Source organism: Dipodomys merriami, unplaced genomic scaffold (assembly GCF_024711535.1).
Source record: "Dipodomys merriami isolate MVZ:Mamm:240054 unplaced genomic scaffold, mDipMer1.0.p SCAF_49, whole genome shotgun sequence".
NCBI lineage: Eukaryota > Metazoa > Chordata > Mammalia > Rodentia > Heteromyidae > Dipodomys > Dipodomys merriami.
The window spans coordinates 9,939,185-9,964,547 of NW_027206057.1; the positions used below are offsets into that span (position 1 = coordinate 9,939,185).

At 41.4% G+C, this 25,363-nt stretch overlaps 1 protein-coding gene across 1 annotated transcript in view; it reads left to right on the plus strand.

The window, feature by feature from the left end:
* The window catches only part of LOC138809253 (aldehyde oxidase 2), an 89,516-nt gene that overhangs the window by 45,601 nt on the left and 18,552 nt on the right, over positions 1-25,363 (plus strand). Inside the window, exons 23-31 of the mRNA XM_069995774.1 lie at positions 2,312-2,399; positions 6,113-6,199; positions 6,381-6,577; positions 7,794-8,016; positions 10,850-10,945; positions 15,320-15,448; positions 18,767-18,845; positions 20,203-20,251; positions 22,241-22,355. Coding sequence (XP_069851875.1) covers positions 2,312-2,399; positions 6,113-6,199; positions 6,381-6,577; positions 7,794-8,016; positions 10,850-10,945; positions 15,320-15,448; positions 18,767-18,845; positions 20,203-20,251; positions 22,241-22,355 — 1,063 coding nt within the window. The remainder of the gene's footprint in view (positions 1-2,311; positions 2,400-6,112; positions 6,200-6,380; positions 6,578-7,793; positions 8,017-10,849; positions 10,946-15,319; positions 15,449-18,766; positions 18,846-20,202; positions 20,252-22,240; positions 22,356-25,363) is intronic.

The following is a 25,363-nucleotide window of genomic DNA, read 5'->3' on the forward strand; positions in this document are numbered from 1 at the left end:
AGACCCCTGGGATAACTGAAATGGAAGGGAAGGATCACTTCTCTGATCTTTACGCTTCAGCATTCTTATCTAACTAGTGCTGGCTATGCTATACTTATTTTCTATGAAGGATTTTGTTTCTATGACTGGGTTGTTGTTGCTTTTGTCATTGTTCAGTATTTTGTCAGAGCCCCCATCAGTCTACAAAGTTCTCAGGTCTTGCTTGTTAGGACAGCATCTATGCAACTGGGCAAAGTCATAGAGCATTCAGACATTGTGTGAGTCTATAGTAAGCAGTGGGGAAAGCAAGAATCCCATCTCTAGTTCTTCCTACAATTAATTCCTCCCTAAAACACATGTCAGAGACCCAAATGATTAACAGACAGCTAATTCTCATATTCTCACCAGGCCTTATGCCTTCCAGTCCTGGCAAATCTAACTACACATTAGAGTCAAATGGAGCATTTACATCTCAACACCTCAGCAGCCCATTACCAATCACTGGCATCAGTACTTTTTTTTTAAACTTGCACAGTAGTTCTACCATGCAGCCAACTATTCAAACCAAGGTCTTCAAAGGCAACTCTGCCTCACATACAACTAGCATGCATTAAGTAATCCTTTAGCAGTGTTTTCAGAGTTTGAACCTCCTGAAAAGTCTTGGAAATGTCTGCCTCAAAACCACGTAAATAGGGGAGTGTGGTGGCTCATGCTTGTAATCCTAGCTACTCAAGAGACAGATCTGAGATTGTGGTTTGAAGCCAGCCAAGGCAAAAAAGCCTGAAACTCATATCTCCAAGTTAACCAGTAAAAAGCCATAAATGGAGCAGTGGTTCAAGTGCTAGAGTGCTAGCCTGGAATGAATAAGCTAAAGAAAACACACAGGCCATGAATTCAAGCCCCAGAACCAGCAGGCATGTACATTTGTGAGCGCAAACACACACACACACACACACACACACACACACACACACACACACACACACACACACACACACACACACAACCTTTTTTTTTTTTTTTTTTTTTTTTGCCAATCCTGGGGCTTGAAATTCAAGCATGGGAACCGTCCCTGAGCTTCATTTGCTCAAGCCTAGTGCTCTACAACTTGAGAAACAGCACCACTTCGGGCTTTTTCTGTTTATGTGGTACTGGAATGGAACCCATGGTTTCATGCATGCTAGGCAAGCACTCTACCACTAAGCCATATCCCAGCCCCACCATCTTTTTTAAAAAGAAGAAACCCTATGCATCTGATCATAAGAAATAACATTTATTGAAATGAACTCCAGGAAATAGAAGATGAGTTTTTCTTTGTTGCTGTTTTCCTTTTCTTTTCTATCTGTCTTTGGGAGGGTAAAGGGGGCATAGAAATGAAGGGACAAGGGGGGACAAAGAACAAATGCAGCTGTGATATTCACTATACACTATGTTGAAAATGAACTATACAACTAGTGGATGGGGACAGGAGGCAAAAGCTGGGAAAGAATGAGGGAGGAAGTGACATGGTCCAAAAAGACATGTACTCTTTACTTGACTTAACTGTAACGCCTCTGTATATCACCTAAATCTTTTTTTTAAAGAAGAAACTCTTGCTTTCCCATCTGAAAAATAGCCCTACTGATTCAGAATTACCAAATGATGGGTCCAGAAACTGTAAATCTACTTGGCATTTTTCTTTTCTTTTCTTTTCTTTCTTTCTTTCTTTTTTTTGCCAGTCCTGGGGCTTGAACTCAAGGCCTAGGCACTGTCCCTGAGCTTCTTTTGCTCAAGGCTAGTACTCTACCACTTGAGCCACCATGCCACTTTTGGCTTTTTCTGTTTATGTAGTACTGAGGAATTGAACTCAGGGCTTCAAGCATATTAGGCAAGCACTCTACCACTAAGCCACACTCCCAGGCCCTACTTGGCATTTTTCTACTAGTGTTGTTTTCATTTGTCTGTTCAAATTTCTAACTAATGGTAAGAATATGTGCAATGACTAGAGCTGAATAAAGGTCAAACTTGAAGCTATGTAAGTATGATTTAATTGCCATATGGTATTAACTCTTTTAGACAAATTTCCAACCACTGAGTTATAGCCCACAGAGACAATAGTAATTTAGCATTAGTTTATATCCATGCCAAGCAGATTGCATGGAATTAATAAATACATGAGACTGATAGATGAGTAGTTAAATGAATGATATAAAGGCTGGGAGAGTGGATGGATGGATATGGGAGTTAGTTAAATAGGGAAATGGATATGTGAGTTGGTGATGAATGAACAGATGGATGAGTAGACAGACAGGTGGATGAGAAGGATAAAGAATCTGACATTTGTTTTCTCTAGAACTGGTCATCCCATTCGTCTAGTTCTGGATCGTGAGGATGATATGCTAATTACTGGGGGAAGACACCCATTATTTGGAAAATATAAAGTGAGTATTAAGGATTACTTAAATATCTCATTTTATTTTAATGACTTTGTCCTGTTCTGTTATTAAGGTTTTTTGTTGGTTGGTTGGTTTTGGGGGTTTTTTTGCCAGTCCTGGGGCTTGAACTCAGGACCTGGGCACTGTCCCTGTGCCTCTTTGTGCTCAAGGCTAGCACTTACCACTAGAACCACAGCACCCCTTCCCGGTTCTGTTATTTTGATATTTCAAATTCTAAACACAATTTTAGTATCTAAATTACTAGAGGAGCATGGATATGTTTGAATAGTTGTGGCATTTTGTAAGGAGCATTTAGTTTGTGATTATGAAGACATTCAATGAGGGAAATATAATTTGAAATACTCATTTTAAAAGATATACTGGGGCTGGGAATGTGGCGTAGTGGTAGAGCGCTTGCCTACTGAATGATGCCCTGGGGTCAATTCTTCAGTACCACATGAACAGAAAAGCCAGAATTGGCACTGTGGCTCAAGTGGTAAAGTGCTAGCCTTGAGCAAAAGAAGCTCCGGAACAGTGATAGGCCCTGAGTTCAAGCCCCAGGACTGGCAAAAAAAAAAAAAAAAAAAGATATACTGTTTGAAGGAATAAGGACTTATATTAATGTTCCACAAAAAAAAGCCCTGAAAGAAGCTATAAACATTGTTATTTAAAAACGCTACTTAATTCACAAACTTCATAGACCATGACAATGACAATTTGCCTTGTGAAGGTTAAAATGTGTTAGTGTTTTTAAGTATCACCATCCCACAATATTGTGAAATTTATATAATCACTTAATCTCAATTTTAAAAATGTTTTTTGGTCAGTCCTGGAGCTTGAACTCTGGGCCTGGGCGCTGTCCCTCAGCGCTTCAGCTCAAGGTGAGCGTTCTACCACTTGAGCCACAGCACCACTTCCGGTTTTCTGGTTGTTTACTGGAGATAAGAGTCTCATGGTCTTTCCTGACCAGGCTGGCTTTGAATCGTGATCCTCAGATCTCAGCCTCCCGAGTAGCTAGGATTACAGGCGTGAGCCACCAGTGCCCAGCTAAATAAAAAATTATTTTAAAAACAACTACTCTTGACTATAAAAATCTTTTTAGTAAAAATATTTGGCAACAATTTGACCATTTTAGCTATACAATAATTTTATATGTTTCTATTAACTGATACTAATTGATTGTGAATCAATTAGGACTCCCGTAAGCAGTGAATTTAAAATTATTTCAAACCACAGTCACTGCATTTTTATGAACTGTATTATAACACAAATAAAAATATTTGCTGGCATCTAGTTTATCATGCTATATTTTGAATGGTTAGGACAGTTGTAATGTAACATAAAACATATGAAGCATGTTTAATTTGGTTGCCAGCTTGCTTATCACATACAAAGTTAAGTTAGTTTCCTATCTGATTTTGTCATGCCTTAGATTGTTATTATATTACCTGTATTTTTTAAGTTACAGCTTTCCATACCACAGTTGCCATTAGAATTTTTTATAATTGGTGACCATTGTTGGCCAGTAAACTTTTCTTTCCCTTCAAAGGTACAGAAATGAATAGTCTGGACTATTCTTCCTATCTTGGTTGTTGTTGCTGTGATTGTGGCTTGAACTCAGGGCTTGGGCCTTTCCCCTCAGTTTTTTCACTCAAGGCTAGCACCCTGCTTGTTTAAGCCATAGCTCCACTTCTGGTTTTCTGCTGGTTAACTGGAGATAGGAGTCTCACATATTTCCTACCTAGGCTGGCTTCCAACCATGATCCTCAGATCTCAGCCTCCTGTGCTCAGCTATTCTTTGTATCTTTTAGGACCAATGGCAACACAGAGGGAAACAGCGGGACTGGGGGTGTTGTGTTGTAGTAGTTGTTGTTGTGTTCTTTATTCGTGGCCTGAATTATAAATTAAGTTTTATATCACAATGATGAGCCTGCTTTAGTGATACTATTTACTAAGGAGGTTCTAGGTTATCAATAGCTAATTGCTAATTTTTTTATAATTAAGTGTAACTAAAAGAGAGGATTAGACTTGGAAAATTCAAATGTGCTAGCTTTCTCTGTTTATTTGGGGGTTTTTTTGGAGAGACTCTTGCTATGAAGCCAGGCTAGCCTCAAACTCACAATCTTCTTGTCTCTGTCTCCCAATACTTTGATTATCAGCATGCTCTAACTAACTCTTGGCCCAAATTTTATTTTATTTTTCAAGAAATATAATTTTACTTCCAATATAATATATATGCATATGTAAATATGAGGATGTGGGCTGGGAAGGTGGCTCAGTGGTAAATATGAGGATGTACACATACATATATAACCTAATTCAAACATGCTAACAAAGTTTTGCTTCATTATTCAGAACTATTTGTAAATTAGCATAATGGATGATCATGTGTACATAGGTTCTTCCCAAATTATTGAGACATCAATATTAGTTAAAGAATTCTGTCTGCTACCTTATTTAAAACACTATTTTGGGGCATACCTTTCCTTTCTTCATGAAATGTCAAAGGTTTACTTTAGCCTAGTATTTGTCAAGATTGCCATAAACTGAATTTGTGGATTTTCCTATACTTCATAACTTCACTGTGGCTTATGAACCAATATGGCCCTTGCAGTAGATAATGGAAACTACAATTATTTCCAGTATACTTATCCTTGTTTACAACAGAGGGCTATGCTCCAGTAGCTCATGCCTGTAATCTTAGCTACTCAAAAGACTGAGATCTAAGGATTATGATTTGAAGCCATCCCAGGCAGAGAAGTCCGTAAGACTTTTATCTTATAAGTACGGATGGAGCTGTGGCTCAAGTGGTGGAACATAAGCCTTTAGCAAAACAGCCAAGGAATAGCACCTAGACCCTGAATTCAAGACCCAATGCCAACATTAAAAATAAGTAGATAAACAAACAGAAAAGAACCAGCTCCACTCTTCTTTTGGTAGAATTGCATGAGGGAGTGAAGATTTCTTTTTGATCTGGGTTGTATAGTTGAAGGTGGTACAGGTGGATGGGAGGGGAATAGCAACTTTGGAAAACTATAGGCTGGCCTAAGTTCCTGCCTAACAGTTACAGCAGCACTAGCTCCTGCTTGTTAGATCTTAACCATCTCCAAGCACTCACACCCCCTTAATAAGATCATCACAGTCTCTTCTACACATAAAACTCCCAGACCTCAGCTCCAGAGGCTGGAGCTGAAAAGGAATGAGACACCATGATTCATCCTCATGTGTTCTGGAATCCCAGAGACTTTCCCATAGGGTAGAAAGAGCCTCAGGCTAAGTCAGGAAAATTTTCAGTAAAAGAAAAAGCATATATAAGAATATATTATATAAATATATTTTTATAAAAATTTATATAAATATAAATACATATTATATTTATATATAAATACATTATATATTTTATTTCATTATATATATAATAAAAGAGAATCTTCCAAGGCTAAGGAACATGAGTGTGGCAATTATGTCCTGAGAGACAAGCAAAAACTTGAGAATTTCACACTGAGTATGAAACCAGAAAATTGCATGATAAAGGAAAGGACTCAGCAAAAGTCGAGTCTGAAGAGATCTTCTCTAATGAAACACTGAAAAACAAGGCAATAGCAGGCAAGGGTACACCACAGAGCAAACAGAGCAAAAATCTATTTCAGTCCTGTCCATTAGAGGGACTGGACTTGTGATTCACACGTATTGGTAAAATGTCCATCTTTTGGTAACAGGTGGGATTCATGAACAGCGGGCGAATCAAAGCTCTAGACATTGAGTGCTACATCAATGGAGGATGTGTGCTGGATGACTCAGAGCTGGTAAGTGCATTGGAAATGAGCTGCATCCTTGATTATGAATAGAATGCGAGTCTTCAGGAAGCCAGTTTCCTCAAATAGTTAAATCCCACAAGCAATTTGATTCTACTTGACTTTTAGCGAAAAGGAGGCTGAGGAGAAGGAGTGTCATGTCTTAATCTCTGTGTGTGTCCTTTTCCTTTAGGTAATAGAATTTCTTATACTGAAGCTGGAAAATGCATATAAAATCCGCAACCTCAGACTCCGAGGCCATGCATGCAGGACACACTTGCCATCTAACACAGCTTTTCGTGGGTTTGGCTTCCCACAAGGAACCCTAGTGACTGAATCTTGCATCACTGCTGTGGCAGCCAAATGTGGGCTTCCTCCAGAAAAGGTAAGGTTATAATCAAAGCCATATAACCAAGACTGAGGAAGAAGGACAGGTGGGGAATTAGCTCCCTTGACCCAAGCAAATACACTAGAAGAACCACGCCAATTAAAAAATCAGGATGATTAGAAATCAAGATGATTAAGAACTACCTAAAAAAACTCATTACCCTGCCAGGCACCAGTGGCTCATGCCTTTAATCCTAGCTGCTCAGGAGGCTGAGATCAAAGCCAGCCCAGACAGAATCTCCAGTTAACCCCCAAAAAGCCAGAAGTGGGGCTGGGCTGAGGTCGTAGTGTGCCAGTTTTGCTAAGGGACATTGATTGCCCAGGCCCTGTACTTCTTCTCTCGTTATGCAAAAGTCTCTCTCTCCCCTTCCCTCCCTCTATTCCTCCCTTCTTGTTCTCCCCACATCTGTCTCTCTGTTCAAAACCCCAAATCACTTCAGTAGATATCTTTTCCATCTCCCATTCCTGTTGGCCAAGGATAGCTATTGTTAATAGTTCTGTTTATCTGTACGTGTATGAATACTAGTTGAAGAAGATAAAAAGAGAATAAACAGGATAATATAATACAATATTCTTTTCTTTTATATTAGAATAAGATGGAAATGGTAAAAAAATTTTTTTTAATCCTCCAGGCATTTCTCAGCAGCTTTGCCTATGCAGGCTACATTTCCCCCAGCCATAAAACATGCCTATGAAGATAAAAATAATAACCAAGTTAACCATACTTTTCAAAAGCCATTGGAAAGCTTAGAAGAGATTTGTTACTTAACTTTATCTGCACTATTTTTCTAAAGCAAAATAAATCTTCAGTTGTGACAATAAATTATGACTTTACTATTCTGTCTCCCATATTTGCTCTATCTTCCAAAACTTGTAGGAAAATAAAAAGAATGGGAAAATAAACCTTTCTATGCCCTCATCCCATGGCCTTTCCATCCCTGCTGACCACTCTCCACTTCTGGCAGGGAGAGACCTGATTGGTGCATTAATGAAAAAATAAAAAATAAGTTTTAAAAAGCACAGCCTTCTCAAAACAAAACGAAAAGAAGAAAAAAGAAAAAAAGTATTTTTGTTGTTATATGAGACAAATCCTTTAAAGAAAAATCTTTGCCTCCCCCCACCAAAGTGTATGCTTTATAGTAAAGATTTTTCAAGGCTTTATTTGGCAACCTGTTTCCATCTATCCCATTAACTGTATTTCTCACTCATTTCAGATTAGGGAAAAAAACATGTACAAAACGGTTGATAAAACCATCTACAAACAAGCATTCAATCCTGAGCCCCTGATAAGATGTTGGAATGAATGTCTGGACAAGTCTTCCTTTCACAGTAGAAGAATACAGGTGGAAGAGTTCAATAAGAAGAATTACTGGAAGAAGAAAGGCATTGCTATTGTTCCCATGAAGTTTTCAGTGGGCTTTGGTGCAACAAGCTATCACCAGGTAAAACTCAAACATAGCAGATAGTAAGTAACCCTCATGTTATACTCCTGGCCCAACCAACCCAATCAGTTTGCAAACAGGTTAAGAAAATGTCACACTTACCAGAGCAATGGGCCCCTCCTTGCCTGTACCTGTTGGAAATGTCCAAAAATCTCTACAGCAACCCTGATCTGCCAGCACTTCTAACCCAGTGCAGTAGGAAAAGGTCATACTGACAGGAAACAGTACCAGCAAATGTCCAATCAGCAGGCTGTGGGAAAGAATAATGGGCCCTACTGACTCCACTACTCAAAGAAATAGAGACCCAGGGCTTTCTGCTCCTGGTCTCAGGACCATGTGGCTTCATGGCTTGGGGAAGAAAAAGACTTGTGGTCGGTGATCTAGACAACTACTACTTGGCATACTTGCTAAATCTCAGGCAGAGAAGTCATTCTTGTTTGCCCTGAGCAGCTGATATTGCAAGCTGCTTCTCTAGAAATCTCTGTCCATTCTCTTAGGGGAAGGGAGTAGGGTCTAGAAACCCTCCAGAGAAATTCATGAGAGAAAAAGTGAATCATTCACAGTCCTCATGGTGGGAAAAGAGCAGCATATAGGTAAGTCCTTTAAACAGAGGACTCTTCCCTAAATTGCAATGGCTGGTGGACAGGAAAGCTATTTAGAAAACTGGGACTGATTCTTGCCTTCTTGTTACTGTCCTCCAAAATCAGAAAAGCCAGGAACAAAGAAAAAGCATACACTCATTAGATCACCTTGTATGTATGCCATTGAAAACATTCTTCCATTTGTACCCAGCTACTGACAACCAGTAGATAGATGCTGTCTCCCTCATCCTTTTCTTTTCTCTCTCCTTTCTCTCTCTTCCTCTCTCCTCTCTGTCTCTCTCTGTCTCTCTGTCTCTCTCTGTCTCTCTCTCTGTCTGTCTGTCTGTCTGTCTGTCTGTCTCTCTCTCTCTCTCTCTCTTACACACACACACACACACACACACACACACACACACACCTTTATCCTGCAGCTATCTATGCCCCTCATGAGTCATCTCATTAGCAGGTAACAAAATACATTTCACTGTTTTAGGAGTTGTGTACCAAGAACCAGTAAATATTTTATTGTTAGTATACCTTATTCCCCTTTGTATATAAGGCCACTTCTCATCTAAATCACAGCCTCTCTGCTATTATCCATGGATGCCAACCTCTCGTCTCACCACCAAAAACAAAAACAAAACAAATAAACCAACCATGTTCTAAAGCCTTAAGTCAACCATTGACTGTAAGTCTCCCTTTGAGAAGCCTCCAGCTTCCTTCCCCGCTGAGCTCTACACTGACGCACACAGGGCCACTTGGCTAGGCAGTGAAGCGTATTATGCCAGGTCAGCAGATGACTCACACAGCTGGAACACCTACCACTGACAGTGAAAACACTGTCCTCAGAGAGTGTCACCAGCTCCAAGTGAGTAGATATTACTATTACCTCCAATACCTTTGATGGTCCCAGCCTCTCAAGCCATCTGGGCATCTCCTCCAGGCAAGAACAGACTCAAGTCCTAATCCCTTCTCCTCCTGGAAAGAAAAATACCACCTTGCTATTCATCTAATGTAGCCAACATGTATGCAGTATCTCTAATTGAGATCTGCTTGACATTTTCTACAGGACGTAGAGATGCCTAAGATCAGGTGCCTTTTCCTTGGAGTCCTTGCTTCTCCTGTATTAACTTGTGGATAGTATTTAATCTCCAACTCTGGTAGCTTCAGACAACCAATGTATTTCCTGGAGCCTTCAGAAGGTGCGTGGCTCTGCTGATCCCCATTATATCATTGACTCACTTTCCTTCTCCTGCTCCTCCGCTCTCTACCACTGACCCATATTACAGCCCTCAGTGACTAGAAGCATGACAGTGACTGAATGACCAGCCTGTCTCCCCACTGCCTTGTGACCTACTGGCATAGAACCACATCTTGTTCTTCTTCATAGTATCCAGAGCTGGGCACAGGTTGAGAAAGGAAAAAAAATACATTTTACACACTGGGGTTAGTCAGTAATTTCAAGCAGAGAGCTCACGTTCAAATAGTTGGAATCCATGAATACTTGTACATGGGCAGAAATGTTACAATGACCAGTCCCCATTGTAAAACTAGTTTATGCTAACATAAACAATATAGCATAAAATATAAATGATAGACAGATAGACTGATAGAATAAATACAACTCCTGAGCTATCTGGAAGAACTTCTACTAACACCAAAGTCCTAAGTAAGAAAGTTCTTTACAAGTGACTTGGCGGAACAGAGAATCAGAATCCTTCCAGAATGCCTTGTCCAGTCTGACCTTCTTTGCTCCATTATAGTATATTTTACTATCTCCTTTTTCTTTCGTTCTTTCTTTCTTTCCTTTTATTGGGGGCTGCGGGAGTGGGGAGTAGGGAGGGTCTTGACTTTGAACTCAAGCCTTCATTCTTGCTTGTCATGAACTCTACCAAGTGAGTACATCCCCAGCACTTTTTTTGCTTTGGTTATTTTTTCAGATAGGATTTTGATGCAGCCTTCAACTGAAATCCTCCTACATCCTCCTCCTACCTACAACTTTTCACACAGCTGGAATTGCAGGCACAGAGCACCATACCCTGCTTCTTTGTTGAGACAGGATCTTGCTAACTTTTTGCCTAGGCTGGCCTTGAACTGAAATCCTCCTGATCTCTGCCTCTCCAGTAGCTGCGATTATAAACATGTACCCCCACACTTGCCTCACTACCTCCTTTCTCGTATTGAACTTCCCCAAGTGCACTTCCGACTTCTTCCAACTTGCACTGAGCTATTTCTTCTGGGTTGTCTTCCAGGCAGCTGCACTTGTTCATATCTACACAGATGGCTCTGTTTTGATCACACATGGCGGCAATGAACTGGGACAAGGCATTCATACCAAAATGCTGCAGGTAAAATGAATAAATTAAACTATTCATCTCTCTAGTCCTTGTTGACCTGACTAAAATTCAGAATCCATCTTTTAAGGTAAATGATCTAAACTCAAAGACTTTGAAAAGCTTCCTATATGCACTAACAGAGGTGGTAGAAATCTCATCTAGGGCTAGCACCAGTGGCTCACGTCTGTAATCCTAGCTACTCAGGAGGCTGAGATCTGAGGATCGCTGTTCCAAGCCAGCCCAGGCAGGAAAGACCGTGAGACTCCTATCTCCAATAAACCACTAGAAAACTGGGAGTGGTGTTGTAGCTCAAGTGGTAGAGCGCTTGCTTTGAGCTGAAGAGCTGAGGGACAGCACCCAGGTGCAGAGGTCAAGCCCCACAACTGACAAAAAAAAAAAAAAAAACTCATCTAGATATAACTTCTCCCTGAGCCTGACTAGGGTTTTTGGGATGAAGGGGTTTTTAGAAAGACATTATCTTACTAAATCCATGGGGCACCAAGGTGGGTGTTCCATGCAGATTATCCAAGAGGAGTAGTTTCTCAGCTTTCCTGTTTTTGTTTTTGTTTTTTTCAGGTAAGGGGTAGGTTTATTCAGTAGACCTGCTGGGACCAGGCCAGGTTGGCACTCCACGCAGCTGGCAAAGAAGGCGTCTGGCCCTGGGCTAGGCCTTATCTAGAGTAGGGGCAGGGAAAGGTGTGGCCAGGTAAAGGGAGGTGGGACCACGGAGGAGGTGGGACCAGGTGGAAGAAAGGCATCAGATCCAGATGTGACCTCAGCGGATGTGGACGTGACCTCTTCCAGGTGTCCCAGTTGCCCAGGTAACACAGGTACTGGGCGGAGACTTTGTTGTGAGGAGGGTGGAGTCTGCTCGCCATCCAGGAGCAAACCTTACCCAGCCTTTTAATAATCATGGAATAGGGCGCAGATTCTCTCTGGCTACTTCCTGCTGACAAGGGGCGTTGACATTAGGGGTAAAAGGCTGGAATTTGGTCTCCTCCCAGAGAAGGCAGTGAGCAGCAGCTGTCCCTTGGTGGCGAGAGTCCTTAGATGAAGTCTGGAGAAGTCTCATGAGGCATTGAGGTGCTGGAAAAAAAATACTAGAGAGCAAATAAATGGCAAGAGGAAGGACTTGGGGCTGAAAAATGTTGGTAGGAATGTCCCTAGCTACTTCTGACATCTGTTGACTAGGTAGAGGAGAAGTCAGGTAACAAAGGCAAGAATATAAATTTCTGTCCAGTTAATAGGTAGACAGGTATGGACACTAGATGGGCAGGCTTCTTACTTCTATTGACCTCCGGCTCTGGTTAATTTTGAAAGGGCAGGCACAAAGTTGCTGATGTGACATCATCTCCTCTTATTCCTCTCCATGTTCCCTTGTTCCCCAGTCTGGCTGAGTCTAGGTGCTCGTTGCTGAGATGGCTTGTCCCAGTTGGTATTCAAGGAGGATTGAACTCAAGGCTTGGGCACTGTCCCTAAGCACTTCTGCTCAAGGCTAGTGCTCTACCACTTTGAGTTATAGTACCACTTGCAGTGTTTGCTGGTTAGAGATAAGAGTCTTGAGCCATACTTCCAGCCTGGCTCTTTGCAGGTTAGTTGGGAGATAGAGTCTTGGGGATTTTTCAGCCTGGGCTGGCTTTGAGCTGCAATTTTTGCCACCAAAAAACCCTTTAGTATTTCCAATTAAAGCAACAAGGAGATCAAGTAGAATAAGTAGAGCTTACCTGGTCCTTATCAAGAATGGCCAACAAATATTCTGAAATGACAAAACTCATTAGATGTGAGAATCTTAGCACAGATATGTCCAATATTTTAGAGTCACATAGTTAGTACTAGAATACACAACACAAAACAAAAAGACAAAACTCAAAACCTAAAATTTCTTTGCTAACAAAGCACATCAGATGGTTGGGCCTCAGTTACCAGGGTCTGTGAAAAGAGCAACTTGTTAGCAAGGCACCTTAGAATAGATGGATGGAGGAGTAGTAAGCTTGGTGGAAGGTTAAGGGTCAGATGGGCCAAACCCTTAACCCACCATGTGGCCAAGACGGCAAACTCAAGACAGCAAGTTTCTGGGGAAAAAAAAATGCAAAGAAAGCTTGAACAAATAGATCAAGGCTAGTTTGGCTAGCCGTTGAGAGAGAACCTAGAGGGGGGCCCCCAGGACACAACCTGCGTGGCACTCTTCAGGGCACAAGCCAAAATGTAGAAAAGAGAAAGGGAGAGATAAGAAAAGTTGGACATGAATGGCAGAGAGAGCAAAGAGAGCCTGAAAGTAAACAGTCTTCTGACCATTTACCATTGCAGTGGCAAAAACTGTCTACATCCTAGAATGGCATAAAAATGAGGCTCTCTGGCTTTCCAGGGAGCGCAGGAGGCATTTCAAAGGCGTTTCACAGCTTGGGTGTGACTCGCAGCATCCCATTAAATGAGTAGAGTCAGTCTGGTGAGTGAAGGAGAGCTGACCAGGCAGAAGCGGCATCCCGACTTCCCCCAGAGTCCTCTAGAGAGAAATGGCCAAGCCCCCAAAACCAAGCGTCCTTGGTTTCAGAGGTGACCGGCCTTTAGCTGAAAGGCCATAGGAGCTCTCTGGCGTGGCGCCAGGTCTGGACAGAGACTGAGCAACAGAGAACCGTAGAGAGTAGTTTCACTCACCTGAGTAGAGAAGTGGTGTGGATGTGGATGTGAAGGCCAGCAATGGTATCGATGCGCTGTGTCCACAGCAGATAGACGGGTTCGCAAAAGGCTGTCAGAACCATGGGTATTCTCAGAGCAAAGCAGGGAAAAAAGAAAAAAAGCAGAGAAGAATCCCACCTATCCTGACTTTAAGCCCTTCCCAGGTTTGGGACCATTTATGTTAGGTTTTTCAAAAGAGGTAGCCGAGTAAGAATAGCACCATGCACATGATATTTAGGTAAGGGGTAGGTTTATTCCTTGTTCTGGCTGGCACCAGTCCATGTTGGCCCTCCACTTGGAGGGGAAAGGCCTGGGAAAGAGAGCTGGGAAAGAGAGCTGAGAAAGAGCTGGGAAAGAGAGAGCTGGGAAAAAGAGCAGCTTTCCTGTTTTGACACTAGTAAAGTTTTTGAATTTTATTTTATTTTTTTTGGGGGGGTCCAGTCATGTGGCCTGAACTTTGGGCCTGGGCGCTGTCCCTCAGCTCTTCAGCTCAAGGCTAGCACTCTACCACTTGAGCCACAGCGCCACTTCCAGCTTTTTTCTTTTTGCTTATGTGGTGCTGAGGAATTGAACCCAGGGCCTCGAGCATGCAAAGCAAGCGCTCTACCACTGAGCCACCTTCCCAGCCCCAGTTTTTGAATTTTAAACAATATTAGGTTGCTGATGTCTTATTTTGACACATAAGAACAAATGTTTTACCAACTGTCATCATCCTATCGTGTGTGTGTGTGTGTGTGTGTGTGTGTGTGTGTGTGTGTGTGTGTGTGTGTGTGTGTGTGTGTGTGTGTGTGTGTGTGTGTGTGTGTGTGTGTATACTTGGGCTTGACCTCAGGGCCTGAATGCTGCCCCTGAGCTTTTTTACTCAAAGCTGGCACTCTACTCCTCATTTTTAAAGGACAACTTAACATATATACACATATACATACACACAAAGAACAGTGTGACCTCAGAAGAAACTATAATCCTTTTTTCTTTTAATTTTGGTCAGTGGTGGGACCTGAACTCTGGGCCTGGGCATTGTCCCTCACTCAGCTCTTCAGCTCAAGGCTAGCACTCTACTACTTGAGCCACAGCATCACTTCTGGTTTTCTGGTGGTTTATTGGAGATAAGAATCTCATAGTCTTTCCTGCCCAAGCTGGCTTTGAACTGCAATCCTCAGATCTCAGCCTCCCAAGTAGCTAGGATTACAGGCGTGAGCCACTAGCACCTGGCTTAGTTCCATGTCTAATCCTTTAACTTGAACAGATTTAACTTTATGACACATATATTAGATATTGGAATACAAATTCATAACTTCTCTTTTTCTAGTCTTAATTCCTTCAGAGTACTGACCTCCCACATTCCATGTTTTTAAAGGATTTCTCATTTCAGGTACCTTTGAGCCCCATCCCCCTCCTTACTCCTAGTCCTTCACATATGATCCATCCTGACCAGTTCTAAACCCCACTGGCTGCAGGAAAATGCTCGTGGTCACACAAAACCAATCAGGGCCTGAGTTTAAGCCACAGGACTGGCCAAAAAAAAAAAAAGAAGCCAGTATGAAACTCTACTAAAAAGTTATATTTGAGGTCTACAAAGCCTAAACCTTTTAAAGTTTAAATGATTTCACAGATGTAATAATTAAAATAGTCATCTTAGTATTAAGAGAAATAATGACTTCAATTGTCACAGAAGTTTTTGCTAGACTTGCAATGTATCTTTTCCCATAGGTGGCCAGCCGTGAATTAAAACTACCCATGTCCTATATGCACATCTGTGAAACAAGCACAGCCACGGTGCCTAATACAATTGCTACAGCGGCATCCATCGGTGCCGATGTCAATGGCAGAGCTGTGCAGGTGAGTTCTCCAGTCTGTCCTTCCCTACTGCCCCCCCCCCCATTTCTGGTATTCTGAGGTGGATACAGGCTTCCTAATTGCCTTCAGAGAAGTCGTCTGTTCCTGGAGATAACTAAAATGTCAGAAGAGTATTTGCTGTGGCAGATTTAACTGAGGTACCAGATGGACCCAGAATATAATGGCTCCAATATAACCACATGTTTGACCTAAAGGGAGTGTTTCTTCTGTCATTCAAACACTGGGATTGATGGGTGGCTCTAATTCATCCACATGTGGCTTTCCAAACAACATGAAGACGCCCAGGAGGACGATCTCAGGCCAGATAGGGAAGTGAGACAAGTCACTTACCATTCAAAACACATTAGTAGATCCAGCGTGGTGAGGGGGAGGCTGTGGCAGTTAACAGCTGGGATTTGAACTCAGTGCCTGGACACTATCCTGTAGCTTCTTTGCTCAAATTTAACATGCTTTATTTACTACAACACCACTTCCTGCTTTTTTTTTGGTCATGGACTTTCCTGCCCACTCTGAATCTGAATCACCACCCTAGATCTCAGCCACCTGAGTGGTTAGGATTATAGGCATGAGCCACCACACCAAACAGCAGAGCTAATCTTAAGGGAGGTTGAACAACAGCTACTGTGGAATCAGGAGAGAGTGGGCTTTAGTGAACGAGAAATCTCTGTTCCTAAGCAACTCAGAAGGAATTTTATACAAAGTATTACAAAACATGGCAGATTCCCCTGGAACAGCATGTCCTATGGGCAAGCAGACCCAATCCTAGAGCAGTAGAGATAGTGGTACAATTACACTGTTGTCATCACTGGCTTTCTACCAGAGTAGACAAGCGCTTTCTTTCATACTTATTTCCTAATTAATACTTTTTAAAAGTACTAAATTTTTATGACTTTATGGTCCTTAAGTCAAATATCTGAAAATATCTACTGCATTTGTCTTGTTTCTATTACAAGCCATTCCTTCTTTCCATTGGGACAGTGGGGAGAAGCATATTTTCCCAGGACACTGTGTGGATGCCACCAAGAAGAAAAACGTTACACCTAGTGTCCTATACATGCAAGGCCAGTGCTCTTCCACTTGAGCCATTCCCAAAACTCTCTAATTTGTATTTTGTTCTAACTTTTCGTGAAGTTGGCTTAGAAATGTAATTCTTCTGCCTCTACCTCCTGAGTAGATTAAAGATGTGTATCATCATGCCCAGAAAGATAAACTGCTTTTAAATTAATCTTAACTAGTTGACACCTTTTAAGGGCCAACAAATAGAGACTGTTTTGTGCAAAACAAATGTGGGAAAAACTTCAAATTTATGAGATCGTCTCTGGGGTAAGTCCAAACACAAGAGAGGCACAGTTCAGTAACTATGGGCATTTATTAGTAAAATCAGGTTAGGTGTCAGTACCTCTCCTAGGGTGTCAAGTATTAGGTTTTTGTTTAAAGATCAGAAACTTTGTGCGCATAGTTTTTTTTTTTTTTTTTTTGGTCCAGTCGTGGGGCCTGAACTCTGGGCCTGGGTGCTGGCTCTCAGCTCTTCAGCTTAAGGCTAGCACTCTACCACTTGAGCCACGGTGCCACTTCCGGCTTTTTTCTTTTTGCTTATGTGGTGCTGAGGAATCCAACCCAGGGCCTCAGGTATGCAAGGCAAGCACTCTACCACTGAGCCACCTTCCCAGCCCGCGCCTAGATTTTTATAAAACAAATTTTCTTATTTTCTTATTAGGAACCCAAAGCCAAGCTGTCGATGTAGTGTATGAGAGAGAATGGATAAACAGATGGAGGAAGAGATAGAGTGAATGTTTCATATCCAGAGGGATACGGAGTGCCATTGTTACAGCCTAGAAAGCACAACTTTTAATAGAAATGGAATGTTCCATTCGTTTTCATGGCTGGAAAATGCCAAAAGAAGCATAGTTCAGAGATGGATAAGGAAAAGAAGGAATTAAGCCAGTACTGGTAGCTCACACCTGTAATCCTAGCTACTCAAGACTGGTATCTGAGGAACATGGTCTGAAGCCAGCCTGGGCAGGAAAGTCTGTGAGACTCTTATTCCAATTAACCACTAAAAAGCCAGAAGTAGAGGTTGTAGCTCAAGTGGTAGAATGCCAACCTTGAACATAAAGAGCTCAGGGACAGCACCTAAGCCCTAAGTTCAAGCCCCAGAACTGGCACCAAAAAAAAAAAAAAATGGTGAGACATTGGGACTAGGAAGTTGGCTCAGTAGTAGAGTGTTTACCTTGCATGCATGAGGCCCTGGGTTCCATTCCTCAGCACCACATAAACAGAAAAAGCCAGAAGTGGTCTGTGGCTCAAGTGGTAGAGTGCTAGCCTTGAGCTGAAGAGCTGAGGGACAGAGCCCAGGCCCAGAGTTCAAGCCCCATGACTAACAACAACAAAAAACCCAAAATGTTGAGACAAAGGACAAAGGGGGAACCTATGCAACAGCAAGACAATATGTTGGAAATGATCTGTACAACTTCTGGGGAAGGGGAATGGAGAGGAAGGAAAAAGGGAGAAAAATGGAGGAAGAGGTAACAAGTTAGACAAGAAATGTACTTATTACCTTACTTACATTAACTGTAACCCCTCTGTACATCAGTACATCACCTTGACAATAAATTTTTTTAAAAAAAGAAAGGAGAGGAGAGGATTAAAGTCTTGAAACATTACACACACAAAATGTCCAAAAGTAGAAACTCAGCTCAACAATAGTTTCAAAGGAAGTGAACCAGGAAGTTGGGGAAAACTGAGTCCTGAGTGGTAAGAAAGAGCAAGCAGAAGAAAGGCAGAAAGAAGGCAGAGACTCGGCAGACCAGAACAGGCTTTGATCATGGCTGCAGAGGGACTCCATGCAATCCCCAGCAGGGCCAGGGAAACAGAGAGGTGGGGAGGGTGGTAAGTTTTTATACATTCTAGGGTGGGACTCTTCTTTGGAGTTACTTTTTCCTGACCTGTTGGGGATTTATTGTCCGCGCTATGCTGTTCGACAGGTTTTATGGTAGCGATATCCTGATGCCGGCAGTCCTGCATTTGCAGGTCAGGGGTGAGGTTTTCCTGAGAACCAGGAGGGTTCTCAGGCGGAGGGTGGGCCATTGAAGAACATGGCATTATGAGAACAAAACAGGTTCCCATCAGGGGTGGGCGCTCCTAACCACGGGGGCCTGTATTATTCTCAAGGGCAGGAACTGTATTATCTCTGTGTTCCCAACTATCACGAACAGGTACCTCATAAGCACAGGGAATATACTTTCACACAAATGCTAATCACTAAGATCTTTTCTAATGTGTATTTTCCATGCCTTCAAGAATGCTTGTCAGATCCTATTGAAACGCCTTGAGCCCATCATTAAGAAAAATCCAGAAGGTATATGGGAAGACTGGGTAAGTATTAGATTCCTCTGCATTTATTCCTACAAATGGAGAAACAATCTAAGCCAGTGCTGAGAGAGCCCAGTGGCGGTGCCAGACACCCTGCAACATTGTCAGAGGGATATAGCATCCTTCCCCCACATTTGGAGAAGTTCCCCAGCTGAGTAGATTTCTGTGAGAGGATAGGATAGGTTGAAAAGGCTACTGTAGGACTTAAACCATATATGGATGGAGAGAAATAGGAGTAACTGGGAAGAGGAAGGGACACCTATGAAGAATGCTCAGGCTTCTCCTCTTTGCTGAAGGACAAAAAAGAAAAAAAAGAAAAAAGGAAAAGACTGGTCCTTTTTAATCCACTCAAAGACACTGCTGCTCAATAAACAATGATGGACAGTTCACAGATAATTTTATCTCATTTTTCTTGTTAGTCTCTTCTATTCCCAATCAGAAATTTGGGTAAATATTTTAAATGTTGGAGAAAACATGACATTGTTTTAATTTTTTGTTTGTTTTTTTAAGACGATATAATGGCTGATTATGTAAGTTGTATTTATTTATTGTGTAAACTTGGTCCATTAAGATACTTTTCAACTACCTTATGAGCAATTGTTGGGTAAACTGGATACTGTAGAAAATTCTTTTTCCTCAGGATAGTAAAGATAGGTCAGTCAAGTTGGTGATGCCTGTCTATTAGCCATTTATGCATCATTAATAAAATTGCAGGAAAGAGCAAAATAAAAAATGGATGCTTTCAGTAGAGAAGAAAAAACTGAAAGGCCTAGTTGCTATTGAATGTAACTTAACCTAACACAACAATACCCCACATCTTTTTCATTCTCTCACATACATGCTCTTACTAGAGTTTTAACATTTAGAAATGTTTACCCTTTGTGCCATGGATATACAGAAGGATCCTATGAGTACTTTGTTCCATCCAGACTTCCAAACCCCATCAGAAAGAAATTTTCAGGACTGGGAATGTGGCTTAGTGGGAGAGTGCTTGCCTCGCATGCATGAAGTCCTGAGTTCAATTCCTCAGTACTACATACACACAAAAAAGCTGGAAGTGGTGTTGTGGCTCAAGTGGTAGAGTGCTAGCCTTGAGTAAAAGAAGCTCAGGGACAGTGCCAAGGCCCAGAGTTCAAGCCCAGGACTGGCAAGAAGGAAAAAAGAAGAAGGAGAAGAAGGAGAAGGAGAAGGGGAAGAGGAAGGAGAAGGAGAAGAGGAAGGAGAAGGAGAAGGAAAAGAGGAAGTTTTTTTCGGTGTTACAGCCACAGGGAAGAGATGCAATTCTGATACACAGAAGTCTCATTTTTTACCTATCAAATGGTATACTTATCTCATTTTACTGAATATACTCATTCTCCAGATAGAAGCAGCATTTGAACAAAGAATCAGTCTCTCTGCCACTGGATATTTCAGGTAAAAATTTAAACAAAACCTTGATTTAGCTGAAAAAAAAATGAAGCAATCTGTCTGTCATGGGCTTCCATTCTCATTTATACATAAGATTGTAAGCCAGGCATGGGTGGCTCACACCTATAATCCTAGCAACTCAGAGGCTAAGATTTGAGGATCACAGTTCAAAGTCAGTCCCAGCAGGAAAGTCCATGAGACTCTTATCTCCAAATAACCACCAGAAAACTATAAGTGGCACTGTGGCTCGAAGTGGTACAGTGCCAGCCTTGAGTGAAAAAACTCAGGGACAGCACCCAGACCCTGAGTACAGAGCCACAACAACAACAACAACAACAAAAAGATTGTATTATTCAATTGCTAGACTCTATTTTTGGCCAAAATTCTGTAATTTCACATAAGTCTTTGAGATCTATATCTAGTTACACCTAAAGAAATAATAAATAATAACCAGGTACCAGTAGCTCGTGCCTATATTCCTAGCCACTCAAGGGGCTGAGATCTGAAGATTGTTGTTTGAAGCCAGTCTGGGCAAAAGCTGTGAGACTCTCATCTCCAATTTGCTACAAAAAAGTCAGAAGTACAGCTGTGGCTCAAATGGTATAGCACTAGCCTTGAGCACAAAAGCTCAAGGACAGTGAATGCCCAGACCCTGAGTTCAAGCCACAGGACCAATGCCAAAAAAAAAAAAAAAGACCAAAAGAAATACTAAATAATAAAAAATTATTCATATAAGGTACAAAATATTAAATTATTTATTATTTATTATAAGTAGTAAGAAGATCACTAGAATTGATTTGCACTCAAACAAATTTCCCTTTCTTATCAGAAGGTCATTTTTTAACTCCCTAGAAGGCAGGAGAAGGGGGCAGGGTGATACTCACTAACCATCTGTGCAGTACCTGTTGGTGAGGGAAATGGGGAAAAGGTTCAGCAAATTTATGTTAATTAAATAAAGCAAACAGAAGAATTGATTGTCAAAATCTTTAACAATATAATAAAATAAATCACCAGACTACCCATGAACAAACAGAAGGAAATGTTCTTCTGAAAGAAAAAAAAAAAAGAAAAAGAGTGAATAGCTAGGTGCTGGTGGCTCACACCTGTAATCCTTAGATACTCAGGAGGCTAAGATCTAGTAATCTGGGTTAGAAGCCAACTCAGGCAGGAAAGTCTGTGAGACTCTGATTAAGCATCAAAAAAAGCTGGAAGTGGCTCAATTGGCAGCATGCTGGCCTTGAGCAAAAACAGCTTAGGAGCAGGGCCCAGGCCCTGAGTTCAAACTCTAGTACAGGGAAAAAAAATAGAGTTAATTGCCTAACCCATTGCACATAATAAATTCCAAATGCCTGAGTTAATGTGCCCAAGAAAAACAATCCAATATTAAAAGTTTTTTTTCTGGTTGGGGGCAGTATTAGGGTTTAAACCCAGCTCATACCTGCTAGATTGGAGCTGTACCACTTGAGCCAGACCTCTAGCCCTATTATTTCAGAGATGGAACTCTAGTGAACTTTTCAGCTCAGGCTAGTCTTGAACTTTGATCCTTTACATATCAGCCTCCTCAGTAACTAGGATTATAGGCATGAGCCATGGATACAAATTCTTCTTTTACAGCTCCAAGTTTCATTGTTTAGGAGGGTAGATGGGAGTCCCTCTGGGAATACTGACCAAAATCAGCTGAGTTTAGGGTGTAGAGGACCAAGGCTCAATTAGCAGACTATCAAATGGAGATATGCTATGAGGCCTAGGCCTAAACAGTCCATTGGCTTCTTCTCTTTTATATCTTCCCTGCACAATTAGTGTCCTCTTTAAAAACAGAGTCAAATAATAGCCTACCAGGTTGTAGATTCAAGTCAGCAATATCAATGAGTTAAGTCAGTTTAAATGAACATCCAATTACTGAAACACTATCATGAAACTTGGTCATGTCTAAGATGAATCAACCCTGTTTGTGTTATCTGCCACCAAGCTAAAGGACTTTCTTTCTTCTCTCAGAGGTTACAAGGCCTTCATGGACTGGGAGAAAGGGGAGGGAGACCCATTTCCATACTATGTCTATGGAGCTGCCTGTTCTGAGGTTGAAGTTGACTGTCTGACAGGTGCTCACAAGGTAAGTCAAATAATCAATGACAAACTGTACCTTAAAGTAACCCAATAACAAATAACAAGGGTTCCCTTAACCAGGTGCCAGTGGCTCACATGTATAATCACAGCAGAAAAGTCCATGAGGCCCTGATTTCAAACCCTAATACTGGCAAAAAGGAAAGAAAGCAAGAAAGCAAGAAGGAAGGAAGGAAGGAAGGAAGGAAGGACGGAAGGGAAGGAAGAAAGGAAGGGAAGAAAAGAAAGAAAGAAAGGGAGATGGAGGAGAAGGAGAAGGAGAAGAAGAATTCCAAGAAATTTTCAGAGATCCAGCAATGTAGTGGTCAAAAACAATTGCTCTTGATAGTCTAAATTTATTACATTTTTTCATTCCATTTTATTTTAGACGACAAAATCACTTTGCAAAGTTTTACCCTGAAAAAAAAAGTTCCATCCCTAAAGGAGATGAGGTCATTTAGCAAATAATCTTGAGCAAATGTTTCAACACATGCAGCAACATGTGCTTTCCCCAAGGTCAGTTACCCCAAGGGCACTTCTGACCTCTAAAGAAAGAGATTTGAGAGGAATAATAAAAGTTACTTTTTGTGCTTGCTATCTGAGCATCCAAGAAAGTAACTATCAAAGTCAGAGTCACATTTAATTCAAAGGTAACAACTTACATCATAAAAGATAAATCCATGAATATACCCCAGATACCAATCTGGGAACATAGATCACAGAAGTATTAACTATAATATATCACAACCAACATAAACTAAACTGTTAGCAAAGTTATGAGATGCACCAAGGACACATTTAAACTCCATACATGAATTAATGTTATTGTTAGCCCCTTTGTTCCCAAAGTAACAACAATCTGTGTATAAGGCTTTACAAATACCATCATGCAAATCATATCAAATCGCTTTTTATTGTCCATGTTGGTTAACTTCCCTATCAGTTACATGAATAAGATTTTTAAAGTTACAGTGAATAGAGGGATCTACGCACACCAATTGCCCTCATGCCTCACTGAGATTTCTCCTTAGGATACATTAGATCATTTAAAGAGACAAGTTCATGGCAGATTGTTCATGTAATTTTTTTGGGGGGAGGGGTCCGGTCGTGAGGCCTGAACTCTGGGCCTGAGCGCTGTCCCTCAGCTCTTGAGCTCAAGGCCAGCGCTCTACCACTTGAGCCATAGCGCCACTTACGGCTTTTTTCTTTTTGCTTATGTGGTGCTGAGGAATTGAACCCAGGGCCTCAGGCATGCAAGGCAAGTGCTCTACCACTGAGTCAACTTCCCAGCCCCTGTTCATGTAATTATTTTAGAACTTTATTTTCTAATATTTGTGATACCACAGCACACATAGATAATAGTACAGAATAATATGGTAGAAGACAATCCTGCAGTCCCTGTCCCAGCCCTCTTGAAGGTTTTGGTGTCCCTGCACACTTAGAACCGGTTTAAGGCTCTTCTCCATACAGGAAGTTGTTTTCAGGCCCTCCACCAGTTCTGTTGCCAGACTTAGCAAACAAAAGCCCAGGCCAACTGTGTCCATTTGAATCCCAAATAAACAACATTGGAGACATACTTATTTTATCTGTCAATTGTACCTAAAGGCTTGGGAATAAATCCCTAAAGAAACAAATAGCAAAGAGAAAGGGTTTTTTCAGAATTTACAGTAGTGCCACAAAAGTTAAAATTTGGTTTATATTTAAAGGTTCAGTGATTTCAGTATGACTTTAATTAAAAAACAATTTATTCTTTGAAGAGGCAAACTTCTTTTAATTAAAGAGAAACTGAATATGGCTCAGTGGGGCCAGGTAGGTGACATGCTTATTGCTGTTGACTATGGTTTCAAGAACTGAATCACTCAGCGTTAATGTAGAGCTGTCCTATCTTTCCACTGCTCAGCATCCATGGAGCAAAACATAGCAGGTTTCCATGGTAAAAGGAAATTCAAGACCCACTCAGAGCTGTCAGTAATCTCCTTTTTGTTGTTGTTGTTGTGGGATTTGTATTCAAGGCCTAGATGCTCAAGGTTGAGCTCTACCACTTTGAGCCACAGTGCCACTTCTGGTTTCCTTGTGATAAATTAGAGATAATAGTCTCATGGACTTTCCTGCCTGATCAGTATCCAACCATGAGGCTTGGATCTCAGCCTCCTGAATAGGTGAGGATTACAGGTGTGAGCCAACACACTGGCATAATCTCCTTTCTTATCCAAGCTGGTCTCAGTGCCTGAGGCAAAGTGAATTTCCAAAGGGAATTGCCAAATCTAAAAGGCTACTAGAAACATTGAGCCCAAATACTGAGTTTAAACCAGAATAAACCCTGCAAAACTGGGGCAGAAAGAAGGCAAAATGACAGTCGGTAGAAGCTTTCTTGCTTTCAAACAACCTAAATGCACACCCTGTGCCACCACAGAAATGCCAGGTTATGGTGCTGAGAAGGAAATAGATTAGTAAAGTCAAAGTTGATCTCAACATTGGCCCTGGATACTTCCCAAGATCTTAAAAATCCCCAATCTCTTACATGCCACTCTGGCCATTTGATTTCCTCAATAAAATGGCAACAAGGTTATCTTGATTAGCCTGTCCTGAGGACCAAATGAGCTCATAAATTAGAAGAAAGCTAGGTTGAGAATTGGAGGCACAACAAGGCTCAATTATTTTCCAGGTGACTCACACACACATACACCCATATGTTTTGGACTTTGAAGTCACTTAATAGGAATCAAGACCGCGGGCTAAGAAGGTGGCTCAGTGGTAGAGTGCTTGCCTTGCATGCATGAGGCCCTGGGTTCGATCCCTCAGCACCACATAAACAGAAAAAGCCAGAAGTGGCACTGTGGCTCAAGTGATAGTGCGCTAGCCTTGAGTTCAAGCCCCATGACCAAAGGAAGGAAGGAAGGAAGGAAGGAAGAAAGAAAGAATATCCCTTTCAGGAATCAAAACCATGAATTCCAAAGATCGTCCAGGGTCACTGATATTCATGACACTCAATTTGAAGAGTTTAGCAGATGTTTTACC